General features: G+C 43.7%; 1 protein-coding gene across 4 annotated transcripts in view; it reads left to right on the top strand.

Moving 5' to 3' along the window:
- SLC41A3 (solute carrier family 41 member 3) overlaps positions 1 to 23132 on the top strand; it is a 283615-nt gene that overhangs the window by 95519 nt on the left and 164964 nt on the right. The window contains exon 1 of one of the 4 annotated variants that reach the window (XM_069206277.1): positions 13589 to 13911. The exons of the other annotated variants lie outside the window; for them this stretch is intronic. Within the exon in view, the coding sequence (XP_069062378.1) occupies positions 13717 to 13911 (195 nt within the window). The 5' untranslated portion in view covers positions 13589 to 13716. Of the gene's footprint in view, positions 1 to 13588; positions 13912 to 23132 lie in introns of those variants that run through there. 4 annotated transcript variants of the gene reach the window in all.

The raw sequence follows: 23132 nt of genomic DNA, 5'->3' as shown, positions 1-23132 counted from the left end.
AATGCATTTATGTCCTCAATATCACAAACATAATCCCATCTGGAGAAAAGCAACTTCCCAACACATCCCTTGTTCTCACATCTAATACTTAGCTACAAGACAACATCCCCATCAACATTACCTCCTTACCTGACAACCATTAGCTTGATTGGTACACATTCTCTGGTCAATTCATAAGAATTTATAACACCTCATTTGCATGCTACAGTCTACCGTAATGAGGCTGTGGCAGTGACTGCATCTTGACTCTATTCTACAATCTATACATCAAATGTTGCTCACCTACCGGACTTCTGTTCACGTAAAGGTATAGCTTGGTTCCAGTGACAGTGTGCATGGGACCCATGTCTGGGCATACCCATCCTACTTAGGGCGACATACTAAAGTATAAAGCACTGGCAAAGCCAAGAGGTCTCTGCAATCCAAGAGCTACAGGCGGTGTTAATGTTAACGCGTTTGTGTATGGCGCTATAATATACAAACAAGCGCTGGCAAAGCCAAGAGGTCACGCCAATCCAAGAGCTACAGGGGGTGTTAATGTTAACGTGTTTGTGTATGGCACTATAATTAGGGACAGTCCACAAAATAACACTGTCAAGTCACAGAAATATCAGAGGCACACTTCCTTTCTGTTTCACACGGATCCTTGGTGGGGTTAAGATCCAGGGTCAATAATGTACATGCATTGCACTGAATTGTGTTTTATGTTTTTTTTAGATTTTACACTTTCAACGGTGTTTATAATATTTTGAACACACACAAAATAGTGCAGGTTTTTACTAAACTGCTCCTGGGTTTGTTAATAACCATTGGCGGGCTGTTGACAAATAGTAGGCTACTGAAGCCATATTTGAGTACGAAATAATTATCCCTGTTCAATTTTGTAGTGTATTTTAGATAGAAATTCACATTTTAAGGCAAAACAAGATTAAAGAGGTACAGTACAGACATGAAGTGCTGAGGTGAAAATCAGTCATTGGAGAATGATATGATGTCATAATGAACTACTGGCCATATAGAACTGTTGCTGTGACGAAAGAGAGAGAAGTGTTTACAAAATGAATAATGAACTATTGAGAGGAAAATAAAACCACATTGAAAATATAGCAGTGAAATATTCCAAGTAGAAACATTTAAAGACGATATAAATTTGGCCCTGGAAGCTGCTCTCCGTCCTTAGGAGTCATTGTAGGAACACTGCACTTCCGGTTGTGCGGCCAGGTACTGTCCTCAGAATTCAGAATACCAACTCTTAAATCGCATAAGCACTTTGATGCAAATTAGCACCACGAGTGGTGCTAATTTGCATCAAAGTGCTGTTTTGCACCACATTATTTTTTGTGCATGTGCTATATTAGCGAAGTTTTTTTTTTTTTAGCTAATGCTGGTTTATATCACCTGAATCATACCTCGTGTGGGTACCAACATGAACGCAAATGCACAATGGTCGCTACTGTGCAACTAAGTAAGTACTGACTAAGCAAAAAGAAGAGCAAAGCCGAGGCTAATGTTTTCAGATTACATAGAAAGTGGTGCCGGTGTAATTTAGTGCTGACATATCGACGGTTTGACAGTTTATATAAATATTTGCTTCTGCCTGTCCAAATGTTGGTGCACCAGCACGTGTGCAGACTGAGCAGTCCAGGAACGAGTTATGTTATCCGCATGTTTCTAATGTTATCTCATGCGTTATTTTTTTATAGCGCACTTAAGTAACATGGTGATAAATAGCGCCTTGGCAAAAAACAGTACCATCCAGTCAGTGCATGTGGTTCGGGCCCAGAAAATCAAAGAAAGATTTCATGTGTTGAGATAAAAATGCCGATGGTGTGTTTGTGCTGTTTGTTTCAAAAGATACGCGTAAAATTGAAAAGCGCTACGAATTGAGTAAAAAAAGTTCACATGTGCGCTAAAGTGTCACTAGAGAAATTGGAATCAGTACAAGTCCCAGTATTCCCACTCTGAGATTTCAACAGGGCAGGAAAGATGGATGGCCCACAGACTGCAAGTCAGGCTCTGCTGCACACATTAAGGTGCTGTATCAGAAAATAAATTTGGAAGCACATGAGATTTGTTGTCCAAATAAGCAACTATTTCAAAGGAACCATGCAAGTGTACTCACCGTGTGACCAGCCACCATTAGCCATTAAGAAGCGTAGAGAGCGTGCAGAAGTCAAGTGCCGTGAAAAATAATTAGAGTGCAGATCAACAATCCGCACCATAAACTCCCAGCAGCACAAGCAATTGTGAAACAAAACACTAAAGTTCGCATAAAAAAATAATTGATTAAAATAATCATTATGCATTGCAAACCTGTAGTGTATTTGAAGGCTTCCAAACGCTCTTTTCCTTCGTGCGCACTTTCCGACAGCTCCCAATGAATAAATAAATATTAAGAAGCATTGTCTCACATTTGTCACTGATTGTTTGACAACGAAAGCATAGGTTAGCTTGTTTTTCGTTTTGGGTCATAATTCATTACAGCATTATACATCGTGGCCTCTGTTCTTGAGCTAACAGCCTGCCTCTCCCCGATCTTTCAGCAGGGATAGCTTATCGACACCATCTCATCAACACAGCTGCCCTCGGCTCTGCGCATCCTGTTAAAAAATAAAAAAAAACAAGCATTGCACGTTGTACAAAAAGAGAACCATGCGCATGGCAGCATCTGCAAAGTAACTTCTAGGTGTGGGAGAGACAGCGACAGGAGGTATGAGGGGGATGGAGGAGAGGAAAAAAACAAAGGAAGAGGGCAGGGGGTGCGAACTATGAAAGGAGGCATCCTGTCAATTGGAGAGGAAGAAGAGTTGCTTTTTGCTGTGAAGACAGAGAGCCTTGGTGCGCTAAGCGGCTTCTTTGTATGCAAGGCGGCTTCTCTCTGGGCCATCGCTAAGTTTGTGCTTCAGAAAGGCAACAAAAAAAAACCAATATACCCTAACCACTTGATATTTCATTGAATCGATGGAACAGCATCACATGCATATTTCGGCTGTGAGCAAACAGATTATGCGGTAAACAAGGCCGAATTAGCCCGCCTCACCAAATCCCCAGATCTGGATTTAGATACTCACCATGCATCTCTGTACAAATCCATGGAAGCAACACTTACCGCTGCGGGGGGGAGGGGGGGGGTAATATAACAATACCAATGCCTCAAATCTGAAGAAAATGAAGTTGGTGATCCGCTATTTAAAAGTACTCCAGTCTTCTATTCCAGGTAGCAATTCTGAACCTCTGCTCTGTAATGCGCAGAAACTGAAATAGCCCAGAAGTACGTTACCCAGGAACAAAGCACTACATGAAAACATTGATGAGTTTAGATGAGAAGGAAGGCAGGAGGAGATTTCTGGGCTGCTCGAGGAATGTAAAATAACCAGCTATGCACCTCAAGCACGAGTGACACTAACTTTTAAGCAGTCATTTTGAATTCAAAAAAAGGAAAAGGTGCTCCCACAAAACAGCATCTCACATTTGCTCTTGGTTTTTCAATGCAGAAGTCGGAGAAGTAAAAGGCACTCTCACAAAACAGCATCTGCCATTTGCTCTTGGTTTTTGAATGCACTGCAAATGTGACCAGATACCAAGATTTACAGCCCTGTTTACAGTGGAGTTCGGTAAACCACGAGCACTCCTCTCAGTAGCTCCAGATGAAAGACATAATTAGTTCCTGAACAGATTATATAAATGATGATCAGTGAATTTATATAGCACTTAGTCGGTGCTTTTTGGGAGAAGCCAAGCAAAGGAAGAGGCATGACAAATACACGTCCTGGACAAATGAGGAGAAGGATTAGCAGAACCATGATGAGCCGGCAAATTGGAAGGTAACGGGCAGGCTGAAGCCCACAAAGTACATACAACATGTCTCTTGGAGACTGCGCATGCACTGTCTAGAGCAAACACCTACAAAGTGATGAATGGAATGTTTGAATTAATGTCAGCTACTTGTAATTCCTTGGATCGCATCCCAATCCATCATTACTGTGTCCACTATGCCACCTCAGTTTGAACCCAGCCATAAGCAAATCAGTCTTGACCCTGTACCAATGGGAACAGTCCAGCCTGAGCTGCCAGGTCAGGTCCTCCCTGAACCAGAACAGAAGTAACCCAGGACTGGCTTCACCCCAGTTATGGCTCAGGCCAGGTATAGCTTGGTTACAGTGATACAGTGTGCATAGGACCAATGACTGGATATACCCGTCTCATGGAAAAAAATGATAGATGGAATGCTTAAATTTATTTCAGGTACTTGTAATTAGGCTGGATTCCAGTCCATCATTATTTTTAAGTCCTGAGTTGCTTGGTACTCTATGGACAAGTGTTGACATAGCTGAGTCATTGTGTTGACTCGCTGAATGCTATTCAGCCTGGAAGTGGATCCTGACTCCGGGGATATTACTCCTTATCAAGGGGGTTCTGTGCACTTTTCTTACCCTTCGGGTTGAATCCCACACACAGTGATGATTGCAGGGACTTGACCGTTTCCAACCTTTGGTTTTCATGCTTCAGAGACTGAGTTGTCTCCATATGAAATAATTCAATTTCTCTACTGGACTAGGATCAAATCAAATCAGGGTTTATAAAGGGAAGCTACTCACCCGTAAGGGTTTCAAGGCACTAAGGGGGTATGTCCTCTGAGCTTCAGTTGAAGAGCCAGGTTTTAAGGGCCATCCAGAGTTGGGGTAGTAATGGTGACTGCATGAGGTGCAGGGGCAGGGTGTTCCATCTCTTTGCCGTCAGGTAGGGGGAGGATCTCTCACCAGCCGCTGCCTTCCATATGATAACTCTTGTCCATAGAGTACCACAATACTCATCTGCTTGCCCTGAAGAAGTCTTATTAAAGAAGAAACACATGACTGTGTTACCCTGGTATAGGCATAGGTTCATCATACATTACTCATATGTTTTTTGTATGTAGATCATTATCCTGTTTGTCCTAGTGAATTTCTTTGCGTTATACACATGTTACAAAGAGGTCCTTTCTGCAATGCTTTTCAATTAAATGATTATGTTCAATAAATGAGTTTTTACTGCCATGAATCTAGGGTATTCTCTGATCAGGGGTACAGGACTGAATAATCCTAGGAAAGTTCCATAAGAGCAAATTGTCAAGTTCCCTATCTGAACAAACTTAATACCCCCTAAAGAAAGGGAAAAACATGTAAGCTGCCTTGTCTCTCTCCCCTTTCTTCAAATGTGATGAAAAAAGCATCCATCGTAGTCCACCATTTTCAGAACCAAATGGATAGCGCAAAGCTTGTCAGAAATGTGAATGAGCTAGAGCCTCTTCCCATAAAAGTGGGGTTTGATGTGTGTTATGTAGGAAAATGTATCATCTTTCACAAGGAGCTAGCAACAATCTTTATGAAAAATACAGTTTATTAGTAAAGAACTGAGTTTTTTTCTTGAGTCATGTTGGGTCAAACACCTGAGAAATTCCTTATGCCACCCACTAGTTAATGGTCTTCTGGAGAGGATGAACCAGGTGGTGGGTGCGTATTAGGTGGGCCAAAAGCGTGAACCATGATGTGCTGAGGTCCTAGCATGTTATGGTTCTACAGAATGACACCACACTCAACCACCAAAGTTTCTCCCTTTGAACTACTGAGGGACAGAAATGCTAATACCAGTTTTCAACCAGAATGGATGGCCATACTGCTTAAAAGAGAGTCTGATGTGGAGCAGTTGATGGCCTTGGTAAAAAAAGAATGTGAGTCTTAGACAGGAGAAACAGAAAGGCTAGTATGACAAAAAGAAAGGCGTAAAGCTGGTCACAGTAAATGTTGGTGATATGGTTCGTAACAACGCTTCTGTCCTTGTTCAAAAAGGGAGAACTAAGTTCAGTAGTCCAGTCAAGGTGGAAAGGATTTGTGGTAATTTTGTTAAAGTAAACAGTGGAATCTAGCAAAAATTGTTAAGGTGGGCAATCAACATGAGGGTGACAATGATGGAGACTCTGGTTGTCACAGTACATTGGCCCCATCTCACACTTTTAATCTAGCGCAGGAGTGTGAACAACCAAGGGGAGTTGCAAATGACTCTGGGAAATCCATTGTGTTCAGCTGGAAAAGTTCTAGAATCATAGTTAAACCTAGCAGGTTCCATACCTGAAGGTATTTCATTTTATCACTTGTTTGGGGTTGTTGTATTGTGTGTTTTTTTTAGTGTGTGGCCTTTCTCCTTTTCCCCAGAATGGTGTTTTGGGGTTGTTTTGTATTATTTTTGGGAGAAGGAAAGATGTATGATACTTAACCCCTTCTATAGATGTTGGACAGCCGGGAGCTGTCTGACCCTGCGGTGTTTATGTGCGTCAGACGGTTCCCGGCCGTCCATGCACATAGCACTGAAAATCCCTCTGATGTGGGCTCCAGAGGGGTTTCCTTTGGATATTTGTAGCCTTGGTTGCTGGGGAAGGGTTTCCCCAGCAACCAAGGTTAAAAATATCCCTACTTTCTCATGATTACGAGGAAAATTAAAGTAAAATGATCAGATCGGCTCATTTGCTTCCATTTTCTTCAGTGCTCAGGGGCACATCTCAGCCCCCTGAGCACCGATTTTAACGGATGGGGTACTGTTGGAACATCAGGAGGGCGATCCCTAAGCAGAGATCCACTCTACTAGGCCACCATGGAGGGGGGAGCAGCCCCTTGGGCAAGGACTTTTGCCCCCCCTTTAAAAAAAAATGATACTGTTTCTGCCACCCCCACCCCAGATGGCAGATGGGGGCTTTAGCCCCTAATCTGGCCCCTGTGCGGAGGGGGTGGGGAGGTGGGGAGGAATAGAAAGCCCACTAGTGATTTTTTTTAAAAGAAAAGTCTAGGGGTGGGGGCTGCCCAGAATGGGTACGGCAATGCCCCCCTCTGAAAAATAGGCACAGTCTTTATGTCCCCCTGGGGTCTGATTGATTGTTTTTATCCCTAGTCTGCCCCCCAGGAGAGGGGGGGGGCAGAAAGCCCACTAGACACCAGGGTTTTTCAATATGTAAAAAAGGGTGGGGGCTGCCCACCATGGGAATGGCCATACACCCACCCCTCATAAATGGGAATCAAAGTATTTCTGGTCTCCTGGCGGACAGATAAGGTAATTACCATTGATCTGCCCTCAAAGGGGGCGGGGAGAAAGCCCACTAGACGCCAGGGAATAATGATTGTTTTAAAAAAAGAGCGGTGAAGGATATCCCCCATGGGCATGGCCATTCCCCCAACCCCAAATAAATAGGGACACAGCCTTTCTGCCCTCCTGGGGGCAGATGGAGGTGATTACCCCTGATCAGCTCCTCTAGGAGGGCAGACAGCCCAATAGTTACCAGGGAATAAAAAAAATAAAGGGGTGGGGCTGCCCAGCACCATGGGCATGGTTATGCTCCCACCACAACTGAATGGGACAGCAGTCTTCCTGACCCACTCCCTTCCCCACCCCTGCTGACTAAAGCATCTCATCCCAATGGCTAGCAAGCAGACATTTGACCCTTTTGAGTGTTGATTTTAAATATGGGCCAGGAGAGCTTGGCTAACTCCCAATATCGTCCCACTTGCAAAGGTAAGTGGCTGCACTTTATGGACCTGGATACGCTGCCACCTGGAAAAACCTACCAGACTCAGGCACTTTTGAAAACTAAACAACTGGGGGAGTCCAGGGTGGTGTGCTTCACATGCACCCCACACCATTTTCTTACCCACAATGCCATGCAAACCTCCAACTTTGCCTGAAATCACACATTTTTCCGACATTTCTGTGATGGAAACTTCTGGAATCCACAGGAATTCACAAAATTCCTACGACTCAGCAGTGCCTCATCTGTTACTGATACAAACTCTGCCCTACTTCCGTGAGTGCTCAAAGCAGAGTCAGCCTAAAACAAATGAAAAAAAAACAACCCTTTTGGACCCGCTTTGGTTCCCCCCTCAATTTCTATATGTTTTTGGTCCTTCCCTGTCAAAGGCACTTGGCCCACCTAGACAAGTGAAGTATCATTTTTATCAGCAGACTGAGGAGAACGCTGGGTGGTAGGAAATTTGTGGCTCCCCTCAGTGTCCAGGACTTTCCATCACAGAAATGTGAGGAAAATGTTTGTTTTTAGACAAATGTTGAGGTTTGCAAGGGATTCTGGGTAACAGAACCTGGTGAGAGCCACACAAGTCGCCCCATCCTAAATTTCACTGGGTGTGTCCAGTTTTCAAAAATGTACAGGCTTGCTAGATTTCCTTAGGTGCCAGCAGAGCTGGGACATAAAATCCTCAGCTAGGCACATTGCAAAAAAGGTTCTGTTTTGAGTGGAAAAAAAAGGGGATGTGTCCATGTTGCGTTTTGTGCTGTTTCCTGACGCGGGCACCAGGCCTACCCACAGAAGTGAAGTACCATTTTTATCCGGAGATTTAGGGGAACACAAAATAGTGAACAGGTGGTAATACCAATTGTCTTTCTCTGCATTTGTGCCTACCAAACGTAAGACAGTGTGTAAGAAAGAAGTCAATTTGAGAAATGCCCTCACCTGCAAATGTGCAAATAACCACTGCTTCTAAACTTCATATCTTATGCCCTTTTCGGAAATACATAGGTGTCCTTGATACCCATTTTCACTCTTTATATTTTATTAAATGAATTATTGTATTCCCGGCACACAATGAAAAACCATTGCAAGATGCAGCTGGGTACGTAGGGTTTTTGGTGAATTTACAAGCTATATATCACCGCAGCAAGAAGGGCACTGCGGGCATACGTTTCACCGCTTTCAAAAATCTGCCATAGTTAGAAGAAGTTACAGATGAAATTGTAGACACAAATGGATGTTTTTTTCCAACTCAATTTCAATATTTTTTTTTATTCAACTGTTACTTTCTATAAGAAAGCTTTGAAGGATCTATACAAAGGACTCCTTGCTGAATTCCGAATTTTGTCTACTTTTCAGAAATGTATAGCTTTCCGGGATCTAACATTGGTTTCACACCCTGGAAGGAGGTTGAAAGCATAAAAAATAGGAAAAATTGGCTACGTCCCAGTAAAATGCCAAAGCTGTGCTGAAAATGTGGGTTTTCTGATTCAAGTCTGCCTGTTCCTGGAAGCTGGGAAGATGGTGTTTTTAGCACGGCAAACCCTTCATTGATGTCATTTACAGATAAAAAACAGAAGCTTTGTTCTGCAGCACCTTTTTTTCCTATTTTCAACCCAAAACCTAACATTTAGCTGTACCTAGGCTAATTTTGTGGTCCCCTTCAGGGTAATCCACAAACGGTGGGTACCTTTAGAGGATGTTGGAAAAAAAAGTTGCAAATTTGGTGTGGATACCTTATGTGGACAAAACGTTATCGGAGCCTAAGCGCATACTACCCCAAATAGCCAAAAAAAGGCTTAGCACTGAGGGGGAAAGGCCTAGCAGCGAATGGTTAATGTGTCTTTGTATTTTTTAGCCTGCCTTTGGAATCTTGTTCAGTGAAGAATCCTTTACAGTAACCCTATGATGCAGGAGTTTAGAATGTATTACTGTGAGTTGTGGCAGTTTAACCGGTGTTGGCAACAAAGGAGTTTCTGCAGGTCCGTCCTCCGCTACCATGTAGTTCTCGTGTAGTAATAAACCTACCTGTGGGCTTCTGATGCCTCCAGCTTAAGTACAACACAGTGCCTCCTCCCTGTTTTTTCAATCAGATATGAATAGACTGATTTAGAGTTTTTTTTTGCTTTTTTATTTTAAGATCTAGACCTTTTAAATTTCTAAGTAGCACAAAAGGGAAACGTAAAATACATCAGAGAAGGAGCCCATCTTCTTATTAGCAAACCATTATACAAAGAAAAATAAATGACTTCCCAGTGATTTGCTGCAGCTGATCATTCAAGTATGAGTTCAACGTGTATAAGTTCATAACATATGGCATGGCGGGAAGCAGAGGCAGCAAAGGGCTGTTCTACAGACCAGATCGTATGGGTTGCAAATCACTCTCCCCGCCTACTTCTTGTTTCATCTTTTGATGTGTGGCAATTCTCTACAAAAGGTAGAAAACGATCCTCCGGTGCTAGGAGTAATAGGGTGGGCTGCCCTAACAGGGCATAGCCAGCGGTTCTACTTTACATTCCTCCACAAGGAAAAGCTGATGGTGGGTGTCCACCCCTTTTTAGGCCTGTTTATTTTCACTTGCTGTTCAATTCAGGATAGTGACTGAAACTTACATATTGTCTTTTATATGAATGGGAGATTTACCAACAAATTGCAGGAATACACATTTCCCTGTTCAGTCTTCCTTGGGATGGCTCTGGTTTGTGGCTGCAGCAAGCTATGGTCAAAATTAGACTCTTTAACCAAGGTTTGGCACCAGGTATTTTGACAAAGCAGTCTCTGAAGTAGCAGCCCATCTTTGGCTGAACTGTATCCATGAAACCTGTGGTTGACCCATTCTTTGTGTAATTATAGGACTTTGGCAGACCTTCATTTTCGACTGTGAGGATTTTGGAGGTACAGGAAGTAGCACACCTCCTTTAGAACTCAGAAGCAGTCATGACACAGTGGTTACAGAGATTCACAAGCCTTATGGTTTCCTTCGTATGGTCTAGACTTCTTGGTTTATATGGTCTACACCGATGGTTCCCAACGTTTTGACTTATGTGTACCACACTTTATCATTACTGGAACCGGGAACCCCCACGGAGACATTATTGCAAGCCGGGGACCCCAGCCTAAAGGTTGATGATGATTTGAAATGCAAAACAATACACAAAAACAAGCAGTTGTCAAACACATATGCAAATGATAACACATTTTATTTAATTTGCAAACAAATATAAATAAAAAAATTAAAAAGTAATTTTAATAGGAAGGTTGGAGCTTTTCCAAATTCATTTGAAGTAAACCATAGTCCATACTATATTCTGTCTGATGCATCTGCGCTGCTCCCACGAACCAATCAGAGGATACTAATTTAATTGTTAGCCTCCAATTTCAATGTCATTGACATTTAGAGTACGTTTTAAATGTTTCAGTTTTACATTTAGCCACTTTATTTATATGCACTTTATTAATCTGTTAATATTATTTAATTTTCTAAGCAGTCTCGGACACCCTAAGGAGGCTTCGCTGTCCCCCAGGGTCCCTGGACTGCAGGTTGGGAACCTCTGGTCTGGACTTCTAGTAAACACCATGCAAAAGGTGCATTTTGGCATTCCAAATGACATACTCACTTTTATGCTTTGACATAACTTCCTAGATGTCACAAAAAGTGATCTTTCTAAAATTTACAAGGAAATGATATGAATTGCTGCTGCAAAAATTGGGGCTTGAGGCCCTGTGAACAGGCTAGTGGTTAACCACAAAACTCCATTAAAATAACCAGCTCATCATAAAAACCTTTGTGAAGCAGGCAAAACCTAGGAACATTTGCCTAATGAAGGACTTCAAAGGAACATCTTGGAGGATACAGCCATCCTTCTGAGAGATGGGGTACCTGGTGATGTGAGTCTTCCTTACTCAGCAAATTTACTTGCTCCAGAATAAGGTGATCTAGCTATAGATTGTTGTCTTTTTACAAGATCACAACACTGTCCACTTGCATGCCATGCATTGGTTATCAGTAGAGCAGCGGATTTTGTTACAGCATGTCCTGTAAATTCTAAGCACATAACTTCCCCCACACTTTCCATTTTTAAACTATTTCTTTTTGTGGTAGTAAATTGAGATAATATTCTCCGCTATGCCTCTCCCACTTTACCCACTGTACAGTTCTCTTTGTATCTACAGTAAGGGCGGGTGGGGAGGGGCTTTCCCTGCTTGCCCACTCCTGTCTCCTGTCTCCTGACTTTCAGTTCGAGGCCCTCCTCCACCCACAGGCTCATCCCTGCACCTCATCCCTGGTGGTCTAGTGGCCATAAACAAGAAAGTATTTTCCTTTTCTTTTCTTCTCACTGTCGCTCTTTCACTCTTGCATTTTCTGCCTTTGTCTTCTATCATTTGCCTTTTCTTTTCTTCTCTCTGTCGCTCTTTCACTTTTGCATTTTCTGCCTTTTTCTTCTATCACCCCTCGTTCTTCCCTAGTGCTTTTTTCTTTCTCCCCTCTTCTTCTGCTCCCGCCCCGCAAAGCACCTTTCCCGCTCTCCCGCCTCCCAGCTGACTGCTCCCCCACCCCTCTCCCCTTCTTAATGGCAGCCGCAGCGCGGTTGCACCAAAAGGCGCACTAAAGGCAAGCCCGGGCACACCGGTCCGCGCCTGGACCGCACCCAGCGCCAGGAACCCTGGTGGCTTTGGTTGAGGTCCTTCCCGCCCCTCCCCCCCAGCGCCTTGAGACCTTCACGTATGGCTCCCACTCTACTCTGTTGAAAACTGTCTTGCCTACCATATAGCCTTGAAGCCTTGTCCTGTGCAAATCTTCTTTAGCTCTCATAGTAACACAGTTGTGTTCTTATGCATAGCACTGAGAAACCAGTCATTGGGTACATTAATTTTATACATTGCATACATTCATACAGACCTCATTCATGACTACAACTCTGATGAATGTGCCCTTTTGTGTGCCCTGTCTGTCTCTTTCACCTATTTTGCTTTGTACGCCTTTTCTGAACCATTGGCTGGAAGGTGTCATTTTATGTGTTATATTGTAGCTGGCAATTTTCCTTAATCTCAGGAAATCTGCCACTATGATAGTTGTCATTAGTGCGCATCGGTCATAAATGTATATACCAAAAAAAGATCCTTCTTTAAAAGGTGAAACATGTAAGTTGGGGGAGCTCAGTGCTGTGCTCTTTTACGCGCGCGCTAGTGTTGTTTCCCGTGCGGTATTATGAGCACTGCCTTCCCGGAACGGCGACTCTTATCTGGGCAACTAGCTGTTCGCTAAAGTGATGACAGCAGATACGGTTTTTGTTTGAAGCTTACTGGTCAGGTCTGTGGAATCCTGTTCTCGTTTTCTCCCTTCTGTGAACACCACACTGAAGTCACCCCGGCGCTAGCAGATGGCCCCAGCTTGCCGCCTGAGACTGCAGCAGCAGCCACGCTGGAGCAAGGGCCTCGTTTTTGGGTAACTTACGGGCCATTGCGTTCGCAGGTTTCTCTCTGTGTAAACTTTTCATGCACGGAAGGATTCTCACTGCCCTAGTCCATTTTTCACCTTGAAAAAAGAAGAACGCCGTGGAGTGATTATACGAGGGAATGACAAAGCGCGAGTGGCGTGGCTTTGAGGTATAAAATAAAGCAACAACCCGGTTTCAGTGGGCCCCGCAGGCCTCTGGGTCCCGGAGCCACTACACCTACTGCACCAATTCAAGCTACACCCCTTCGGAGAATTAGTATAGGAGATAGGTCAACGTACACTACGTAACAGCCATGAAACCACTCCCGTACTCTGTCTGTCTAAATCTACCTTGTTTGATGACGCGGTAGAGCCCGGACAGGAAGGGTCGCTTGGAGTGCCCCAAGGGCTTGTGGTTCTGATCATGAACGACTTTTGCACCAGAGAAAAAGCAAGTATTTCTTGTTCTGTCCCATGCTTATCCGACGCGCACACAGCAAGATGTTTCCAGTTAGTTCCATTTAAAGAGAATACTTTCAGACTTTAGCTGGACCCAGTGATCCTTTGGGTCGCCTCTCTCGAGGCATTGGACTCGATTCCTGCGCACCAGAGCCTTGCAGCAGACCTTTGGATAGAGGATGCTGTGGGGCATCTAAGTGTCTAGCTCAGTCGGCCCGGGATACTTTCCTTCATTTCCTGACTCAGAGAGGATGGGTTAGCAGTGCTGGCCATGGTGGTCACACAGCTGGAGTTAGAGTTCCGCTACCATGGGAAGAAGCTGCGTGGATTCACTTGTAAACTCACCAGGTCTGCCAATGGGTTCCTTCCAGAGACCTGCTGCAGCATCACAAGCCAGGTCTTTCTGCCGATCCTCCTGGCCGGCCTGGGAATGGTGGCAGCTGGCCTTCTCATGGACATAGTCCAGGTATGGATGCCATAATCTATTGCAAAGCCAAATAATGTTTTGAACTTAAAAAAACGGAAAGCTGTTTTTTTATTTGTGAAAAAACGGATGCTGTTGCAAAGTTTCGTAAAGGGCTTTAAATTCAGTGCACAGATTGGGCACTATCTGTTATATGTCTGTAGTTTTATGTTGTAAAAAATGTCTATTACATGTCTGTAATTTGTATCTTGTAGAAAATGTCTGTTATATGGTTATGGTTTTTCTGGGTGTAATGACGATACTACGTTTAGGTGGCACAGTATATCTTTAGAGTTTAGAGGACAAGTGCAAAAAGTCATTGATTAAGCCAAAAAGCATAGCGTTCAAAAGTTTTTTTTTTCTCATTGCAAGTATGTGCCACAAAGGTAAGAAAAAACTTTGGCATCTAAACCTGGCACCATACGTTTGCATTAAAAATTCGACATTTTAATGGCCCCGTTTTACCAAGGATGACTTAAATAACAAACATTTCAGAGTTGCCATATATTATTATTATTATTACTATTATTATAGGAGACCAGAATACAAAAATCAAGGACCAAGTCAACCACTCAGTTCAAAGGTAGCAACAATATTAAATCACTTACACACTTTATAAGGGAGGAGGCAAATACCCAGGTTTGTCCAAAGAAAGAGGAACTATTATTTGGTGGATGTGTGCAATATGCAGAGGCCTTGTGTAGGCACTCAGAGTGGAGGGAGCTAATGGGTAACTAACTTGTATCCATTGTCCCATTCTGTATGCTGTGTTGGGTAGAAGCAAAATGTAAGTGACAGTTTATCTGACCCACTAGATGAAGCCCGTTGACCAAAAGCTGTCATATGTATAATATGGATAATATTTTGGGGAAAAACAGTAGTCTGACGAGACAGCTAAAGCTGTCTTAAAGATCAGATCTAAAAAAGTCATGAAAGCTGCATCATATTTTCCTACATTTTTGTACTTAATTACCAACATTTTGGTACTTTCATTGATTAAATTCGGTATTACCACTTGGCTCAAAATCAGCACATCATATTGAAATACAACTTAATCTGATTACGACATACAGACCAAGTACCTGAGTGGGATATTTGTTTGCGGAGATTTGGCCACTAATATAAAAAGAGACAAATGATTATTTCATACAAGTCCTTAACCAGACAAAAGATTGTTAATAATTGTTTTTACACTTGAACTGGATGATTTTAAACAGTGATTAAGATTTGGAAAAATCATATACTTATATTTCCTGTTTAGATTTAAAATATTATTTTTCCTGGTTACTACTTGTCTCCATTTTAGAGAACATAAATGCTCTCATATTATTCTTCTGGTACTTTCTTGAAGGAACTTGTAGAGCAGTTTAAAAAATACTGTTATTCCTGGTGCATCTGACTGGCAGAGTCTTTCTTTCTTATGAAATGGCCTCTTAAAAATAGTTTGTATCCAAATCTGAAGGTGCAAGTGGGGGAATGTAAGTAATCGTACAAATTCAGGGTCTGAGTTAGATTTGGGTAGTAAAGGGAAATATGATTTTTTAGAGAAAGTGTATAATGCTGGATTGGACTATTTATTCCCCTTCACTGAACAATATTCTAAAGAATTTCCTTCACCTATTGCTTAGGAAATTCTGCTGGAGTATTGTCCAGAAAATGCGAATCCTCCATTTGAGGTTTTAGTGGTTCTTCCACAAATGAACGAATTTTCTGTTAAAATTCAACCCTAATTCGGACCTTGGATACATGGGTATTTGAGGAGGATAAAGATTATTTAGCCTATCTACTATGCCCTTTTCAAATGTGAATTTCATTTTAGGAGTACAGTGAAATTCAATGAATGCAGGGAGTTTTTTAGTTCTTTAGATTTTGTATCACACCTGGATATGTTTTTTAGAAATATTTTTGATTAGTTATGATGCAAATATTAGCTTGCAGGAGGTGTAAGAGTTTATTAGTCTTCAAGGTTATCCTCTGTCAACATTAATTAAAATCGGTTATAATTTGTTTATCAAAATACAAGTATGCATTTTTGTAACTGTAGTTTCGCACAGGTATGATATCCTGTCTCTAATACATTTCAATATTCCGTCTCTAAAAGCATCTCTATTTTGTCAGGGTGCCCCTGGAAGTTGACCTGGTCCTGATCATGTTAACTTTTCTAAATGCCGGCAAATCATAATTATTGACAGGAAACAACTGCCATTTGATGTTTTTTATGGCTGACGTCCTGTGAAGTCTCTGCTGAGAGCTTACTAGACATTGCAAGCGTTCAGGAGAAAGTGGTGCACTTCTTGTGCAGTTAGGCAGCCTGTTGCTGGATGTCATACTCAGTGTGCCGTTAAGCATCCTATCTCCATAGACTGCCTTTGCATTTCTGAGCTTGTGGTCAACCAGAGCAGTGTTCCCCAAGGTATATGGAATGTTGGTCGAGAAAGGCAGCTGCTGGACTGCAGAGTTTAGTGCTGGGAAAAGGATGTTAAACGTGGGCTTCTTTGTGTGCCTTACAGACACTGTGAGTTTCAGAAATGTGGCATAGAAGAGTGTTATAAAATGTCCTTGGCAAGACGGTGGTCTCTACAATGAATTATATTTGATGTTCTGAGCCCAAGATGAAGTTGAGCCTTTTCTTGTAATATCAGTTCCTGTTTGAGTCATATTCAGGGAGACATTGCTACACATTAGTTATCTTTTTTTGTGACGTTCTTTGCCTTATTGATGCTATTTTTGTCCTTGATTTTTGCCTCTTGCTGTTGGAACATTTACTGGATCTACTTCTGGATATTCCTAGTTGACTCTTCCATCTTCACTTGTCCCTGTTAGGGCAGCCTTCCTAATACCGTATGTAGTAATCACTTTACCCTTTGAATATCTTTCCTCCTAACTGGGGCCCTCTTGAGGAGACACTTGATGCTTTTCATGTGTTACTCTGGGGTATAAGGTTTGGGATGCCTCTGTGGCTGCTGGAAGGGATTTCTTCAGATATTCAAGAACAAAGCTAAATAGACTTTCTCACCGTCCAGTCCTTGACACAGCCCACTGTCATTACCTGTGGATAATTGTTGCTGTTTCTTAATTGACCTGAGCTTAAATGTAGGGCATAATCATACGTTATGAAGTTTGATTAGTGAAAACAAATAAGAAAGTAACAGCAAGTCCACAGGAACTCTCTGAAATTAACGTGCGCTTGGGCACTGTTTGGATGGGAATGTTCCCTGCTTGGTGTATAGTTGTGTCCCTGCCCTGCATGCCTAATGGTGAGTATCTGGAGCTCCAATTTTGGATTTCTGGCACCAACCTCACAGCAATCTAGCCTATTCACTATGTCTTATTCCTGCATTTTACAACAGATTGGCCATGGACTGGAACAATAGGGGCTCACCCAGTGTAATCTTGATAGTGACTGATGACTACTGTACCTGGCACGGCCTCATGCATGGTGGCAGCAGACTGTCTATTATAGAAATCATAGCGTAAGCAGGCCATTTTATCTTTGTTACAAGAGCAGAGGCCTACCACCCCACTGTTGTAATGTCCGTTGCTAACAATGAATCCTGGTCCGAGCACTGAGATCCCCAGCTCATAGATGTATGTGTATAATATATGATAAGCGGGTTACACATTGTATCAGTGGTTCCCAACCTTTTGATTTCTGTGGACCCCCACTTTAACATTAATGGAACCCAGGGACCCCCACTGAATCATCATGGGAATCCGGGGACCCCCGCCTGAGTCATTCCTGGAAGCTGGGGACCTAATTTGTCAATATTTGTTAATATTTGTTTAATTTTCTAGGCTCTCGCGGACCCCCTGAGAAGGCTTCGCGGACCCACAGTGGTCCCCGGACCACAGGTTGGGAACCACTGCACTATATGATAGTCTGAGTGAACCAGAGTGTCACAGGCTTATGGGTTCTGTTTTGGAAGCCCTGGCCTGTTCCTTGCACAAGATGGAGATAAGGTTACTTTGCCAAGCAGTGGACTGGAGGGAGGGGAGCTAGACAATGAGGTGGGGAAATTGGAGACAGTCCCCTCTTAGCAATTTAATTAGGTAATTGGATGCATGGGGCTGCTGATTAGTGTTTTTGGAGACTGCTATTTGGTGGATGTTGAAAGTCGAGTTCCTGATTTCAGAGTGTGAAGGGTCTTAACAAGAGACTTACCCTTTTGTCTCTCTCCCTGATCACTGTCAGGAGTAGTTGTTGATAGCAAGTGGAGCAATAGTTACACCTCTTTGTTCATATGTTGTGAGTGCTCAAGCCTGCTGTGAGGAGCATCAATCAAGACAAAGGTGGAACCTTGAAGACAGCCAGAGAAGGACACCATGAAAGAAGGTCTGACCCAAGCTGCCTCTGAAAGTGCAGCCAGAGAATACACATTGAGTGTCTATTGAAACAGTATGAGAATGGGAGCTGTTGACCCACTTGTTGTTCTAGTTCCAAATTCTCTCTGACCAAGGAGATGGTACTGTGCATAATACCCCGAGAAGGAGTGAGCCAGCCCAATAGGAAGAGCTGACGGGCGGTATGGACAAGAGACGTTGACCCTTGTGATGTGGGTTTGTCCACCAGAGACTCAAGGCTGGCATGCTCCAGACTTGGAGCTGGTCGCTGAGCATGAGCAGAGAGCCTGCGACACTGCCAAAATGTACCTGACAAAAGCCCCAACGTCCGTGCAGTCATAGTTAGGGCATTTAACTATGTGTGCCTATGGGTGCCTGAATGGCCTTCACTTCTGAAGGTGGGATCAACATGGGGCGGCGGCACTGGTTCATGCACTTCAAAGTCACTGTATGTCAATGTGGCCATGCCACTGGTCGTTAGGAGTTTGAGCAGTCTGGGCCTCTGAAGAAGAACCCTGTGAAGCCATGGGCTTTCCTCAGGATTCCCCATCAGACTGAACGTGTGGCTAGCCATTTGACAACATGTGCTGTGTGGACTACACCAACGAAAGACAAAGCTGCTATACTGTAGCACTTGTCGCTGTGTGCTGAAGCACTAATTGACTGCCTGTGACACTAAGGCCCTCATTATGACAGTGGCGGTAAAAACAGCCTACCGCCGTGGCGACAGCAGACAAAAGACCGTTGCTGCGGCTACCAGCCGTCCTCCATACGCCATTACCCCACACCAGCAAATCCTTAAAAGGAAATGTAGATGTTTAGAAAGAAGATAGAGAAAATCCTATGATCTGGTTCTAAAGTAAGAATATAGGAAGGCAATTAGATTTTACCACTCAGAAATTAAATCAGCCCAAAGTACCTATTATGCTGCTAGGATTGAACAGCCCTCCAACTCTCCCAAATAAATTTTTCAGCTACTCAAAGAAATCCTACAATCACCCTCTGATGGTGAATTAGTCGAAGCTTCTCTAGAGCACAGCAACAATTTAGCATTGTTTTTTCAACAAAAATATTTTGAAATCTATTCGAGTTTTTCAAATAGTAAGTCACATTTGGAAGTTATGGCCGATTCTCGCCACAATTGTGTTGCTTCTATTTCACAATTTTCCCCTCTCTCACAGGAGCAGGTTGCCTCCCTCCTTTTGGCGCTTTAATCAGGATCCCTGCTGGACCCTGCTCCTCCTTTAATACTGGCCCTTGGGTCTCCAGTCGTCATCCCTTTTCTAACTGAACTGTTAAATTCCTCACTATCCAAGAGCACCATTTTCGATCAGAGGAAACATGCCATAGTCAAACCCCTGCTGAAAAAACCCAACCTGGATGCAACAATGCTTAGAAACTATAGTCCTATATCACTACTGCCATCTCCTTCCAAAATACTAGACAAACATATCAATGCTCAACTCTCGACATTTCTCGAGGATAACAATATTCTTCATCCTACCCAGATGGGTTTTAGACCTCTACAAAGCAACAAATCCGCCTTGATCGCCATCATGGAAGAGGCCAGGAAGCGTATGGATCAGGGGTACATGACTGCGATTGTACTTCTTGACCTTAGTGCTGCCGGCGACACAGTAGATCATTATTTTCTGTGTCAGAGGATGAAGGAGATTGGAATCGAGGGAGGAGCACTAAGCTGGCTCTCTTTGTTCTTAAAGGGCAGATAATTTCAGGTTCTTGATCATTCCTATCTTTCCAGCAGGTTTAAATGTAGCTGCGGTGTGCCACAGGGCTCGTCCCTTAGCACCTCGTTATTCAATATTTACATGGCCCCCTGGCCAAGATAGTGGAACCATTTGGACTTTCATTAGTATCTTACGCAGATGACACCCAGCTAGTGGTTTCCTTTTCCACTAACTCAAGTTCTGATGGACTCTCATTATCTCTTTGTTTAGAGGCGGTGTCAAGCTGGATGAATGAAAGCATGCACCAGTTAAATGGAGACAAAACAGAAGTAATGAAATTGGGACAATGTCCCTGCCCGGGCAGGATTTCCATGCTGCCCAGTTCCCAGGGGGAGCTGCCTTCCCCTAAGAATTATATAAAAAGTCTAGGAGTCTGGCTAGATCCCCAACTTACTCTGGAACATCAAGCGAAACAAATCTCTGCTAGAAGGCTTCGGTTTAATGAGGCTTTTAAGGAAGGCCTTTCCAGTACTACGGTTTCTGGCAAAAAGACTCATCATCCAGGGTTTTATCATTTCTCCATTGGATTATGGTAATTGACTATTTCTTGGTTCCCACAAATATGGTAAAAAGAAATTACAAGTGGTTAACAATGAGGTGGCCCACCTTCTTTTAGAACTACCTAGGCATGCCTCGGTTAAAAACGCCCTTTCCTCACGTCATTTGCTCTCAGTGGAACAGCGCATAGTGTTTAAAACCCTATGCTGTATCCATAGGTCACTACATAATAGAGGTCCTCCCCTTCTAAAAACCCTCGCATCTTTCTATACACCCATTAGAGATCTTAGGTCTGGAGCAGCAGCGCTGACCATTATACCCAGAGTTAAAAAATCTAGATGGGTAGGTTCCACCATGGCTTATCTTGGAGCTAAATTGTGGAATTTCTTCCCTTTCAGCCTGCGGCTAACCAGTCATGAAGTTAATTTCTGGAAAGCACTCGAAACCTGGCTGTTTTAGGACCTTCTGTTCTGCAACTATAGTTATAGAGATTTGTCCTTTAGCGCAAGGAAGCCTTAGGGTAGCCATGCGCTATATAAGCATCTTAACATAACATAACATAACATGACCGTAGCTGGAATTCCGCCATAAGGATGGTGGAATTTGGCTGCGGTCATGGCGTCAGATGTCGGTAAGGTGACGCTGCTGCCAGCAGCAGCGCCACGCCAGTAGACCGCAGCAGACCGTATCATGACCCATGATATGGCATGGTGGTGATCTGCTGGCTGACGCTGCAGTTGGCAGCAGCGCCCCATCCCGTCTCCACCCGGAGGACCCCCTGAAATCAGGTAAGTCGAGTGCTCCGACAGGGGAGGGGAGTGGGTGTGTTGTGTGTGTGTGTGGGGGGGGTGTGTGTATGTTTGTGTGTGCGTGAATGCAGGTGTGCGTTGCGTGTGGTATGTTTGTGCATGTGTGGACATGTGAGTGCGTGTATTGTGTGAAAGCATGTGTGCTCGTATGTATGTCAGTGTGTTTGGATGTGTGTGTGAATGGATATGTGCATGAGTGGGTGCATGTGGGTATGGGTATGTGTATGAGTGTGTGTGATGGTGCGTGAAGTGCGTGTATGTTGAGGGGTGGGTCTGGAGAGGGAGGAGGTGGGGGGCAAAAATGGGCAGGGGGAGGAGAAGACCCCTATCAGTAACAGGGAAGGAATTCCCTGTCACTGATAGTGCCTACCGCCATGGTTTTCATGGCGGTACGGAGGCCACGGAAACCATGGTGGTAGGCGAGGTCATAATACTGCTCGTGGGCTAGTGACGGCCGCCTGGCTGGAGACTGAAGTCTCCAGCCCGGCAGCTGTTACTGCTGTGGCGGAAGGAGTAGTACATTTGCAGTTTGGCTTGAGCCAAACCGCCAATGTAATTGTGGGGAAAAGTACCGCCAGCCTGTTGGCAGTACTTTTCTCCATAATACCGCCGTCCGCCAGGGTCGTAATGAGGGCCTAAGTCTCAGAGCTCCCCATTGAGCCTAGCCATCACTTCCAGAAACTCCTCAAAGCGTTCAAGTTGTTGCTCAGGACCTGCTCTTGGAAAGACAACTGTGACACCACTTCGCCAATGGGAGGCCTAGACTTAGGGCCTGATTTAGGGTTTGGCGGACGGGTTATGTCCTCACAAACGTGACGGATATCACATCTGCCGTATTACAATCTCCATAGGATATTATGGGATCATAATACAGCAGATGGTATATCCGCTGTGTTTGTGACGGAGTAACCCCCTCCGCCAAACTCTAAATCAGGTCCTTAGTGTTCTGGAAGGAAAAGACTCACCAACAAGCCTGGAAGAGGGGTGTGGGCCAAAAACAACCACATGGTGCCACTGTTTCCAGGACACTGCTTGGTAGCTCGTGCATGCCAGACCCAAGAGGAGCAGCTGCGTGACTCGACCATGACTGGCATATCTCCAGTGAAGGAGGAATTCAGACTGAGAGTAGCAGACAAGCCAAGGGTGTACTTCGGCCCCAGAGAGTCAGGGACAGAGTGCTATTACAGCCCAAGAGACTGATAACTGAAGGGGGAAGTGAAACACTTGCACTGTTTCCTACACCTGAGAACCCTAGATGGAAAGAGGAGTGGAAGGCGGCAGAGTCAGAGAGTACTGTCTTCCTACAGGTATTAGACTCACACCTACAAATCATCTATTTGATACTTTTTGTGTTAATGTGTAGTGGGTAGACTGAATGTATCTGAATGTTTTGACAGTTTTTCATTCTATGTTCTCAACACTTTCTGAAGTCGGATACTTAAGAGATTTTAGAGTGAAGACAGAGGCCAACAAATTATGGTATACCAGTGCTAAATTGGGCCAATTCAAATTCAAAGTCCTCCTATCAAACCCATAGTTCCTTTTGGAAATGGCCCTGTCTGCAGAGTCATCCCAGACTTCTTTTTTGGCCTTTTTTGTCCACTTTTTGATGAGTTCATTTTTGTTGGCTCTAGGGCTCTGGGCAGTTTACCACTGCTGACCAGTGCTAAAATGCAAGTGCTCTCTGTTTAAACATGGTAACATTAGCTTATGTGTAACTAGCATATTTAATTTACTTGTAAGTCCCTAGTAAAATGCACAATAGGTGCCCAGGGCCGGTAAATTAATTCTACTAGTGGGTACTGCAGTGCTGGTGGTTCCACCCACT

The sequence above is a fragment of the Pleurodeles waltl genome, chromosome 9, assembly GCF_031143425.1.
Source record: "Pleurodeles waltl isolate 20211129_DDA chromosome 9, aPleWal1.hap1.20221129, whole genome shotgun sequence".
Lineage (NCBI taxonomy): Eukaryota > Metazoa > Chordata > Amphibia > Caudata > Salamandridae > Pleurodeles > Pleurodeles waltl.
This window is presented reverse-complemented; position numbering and strand designations above follow the sequence as displayed.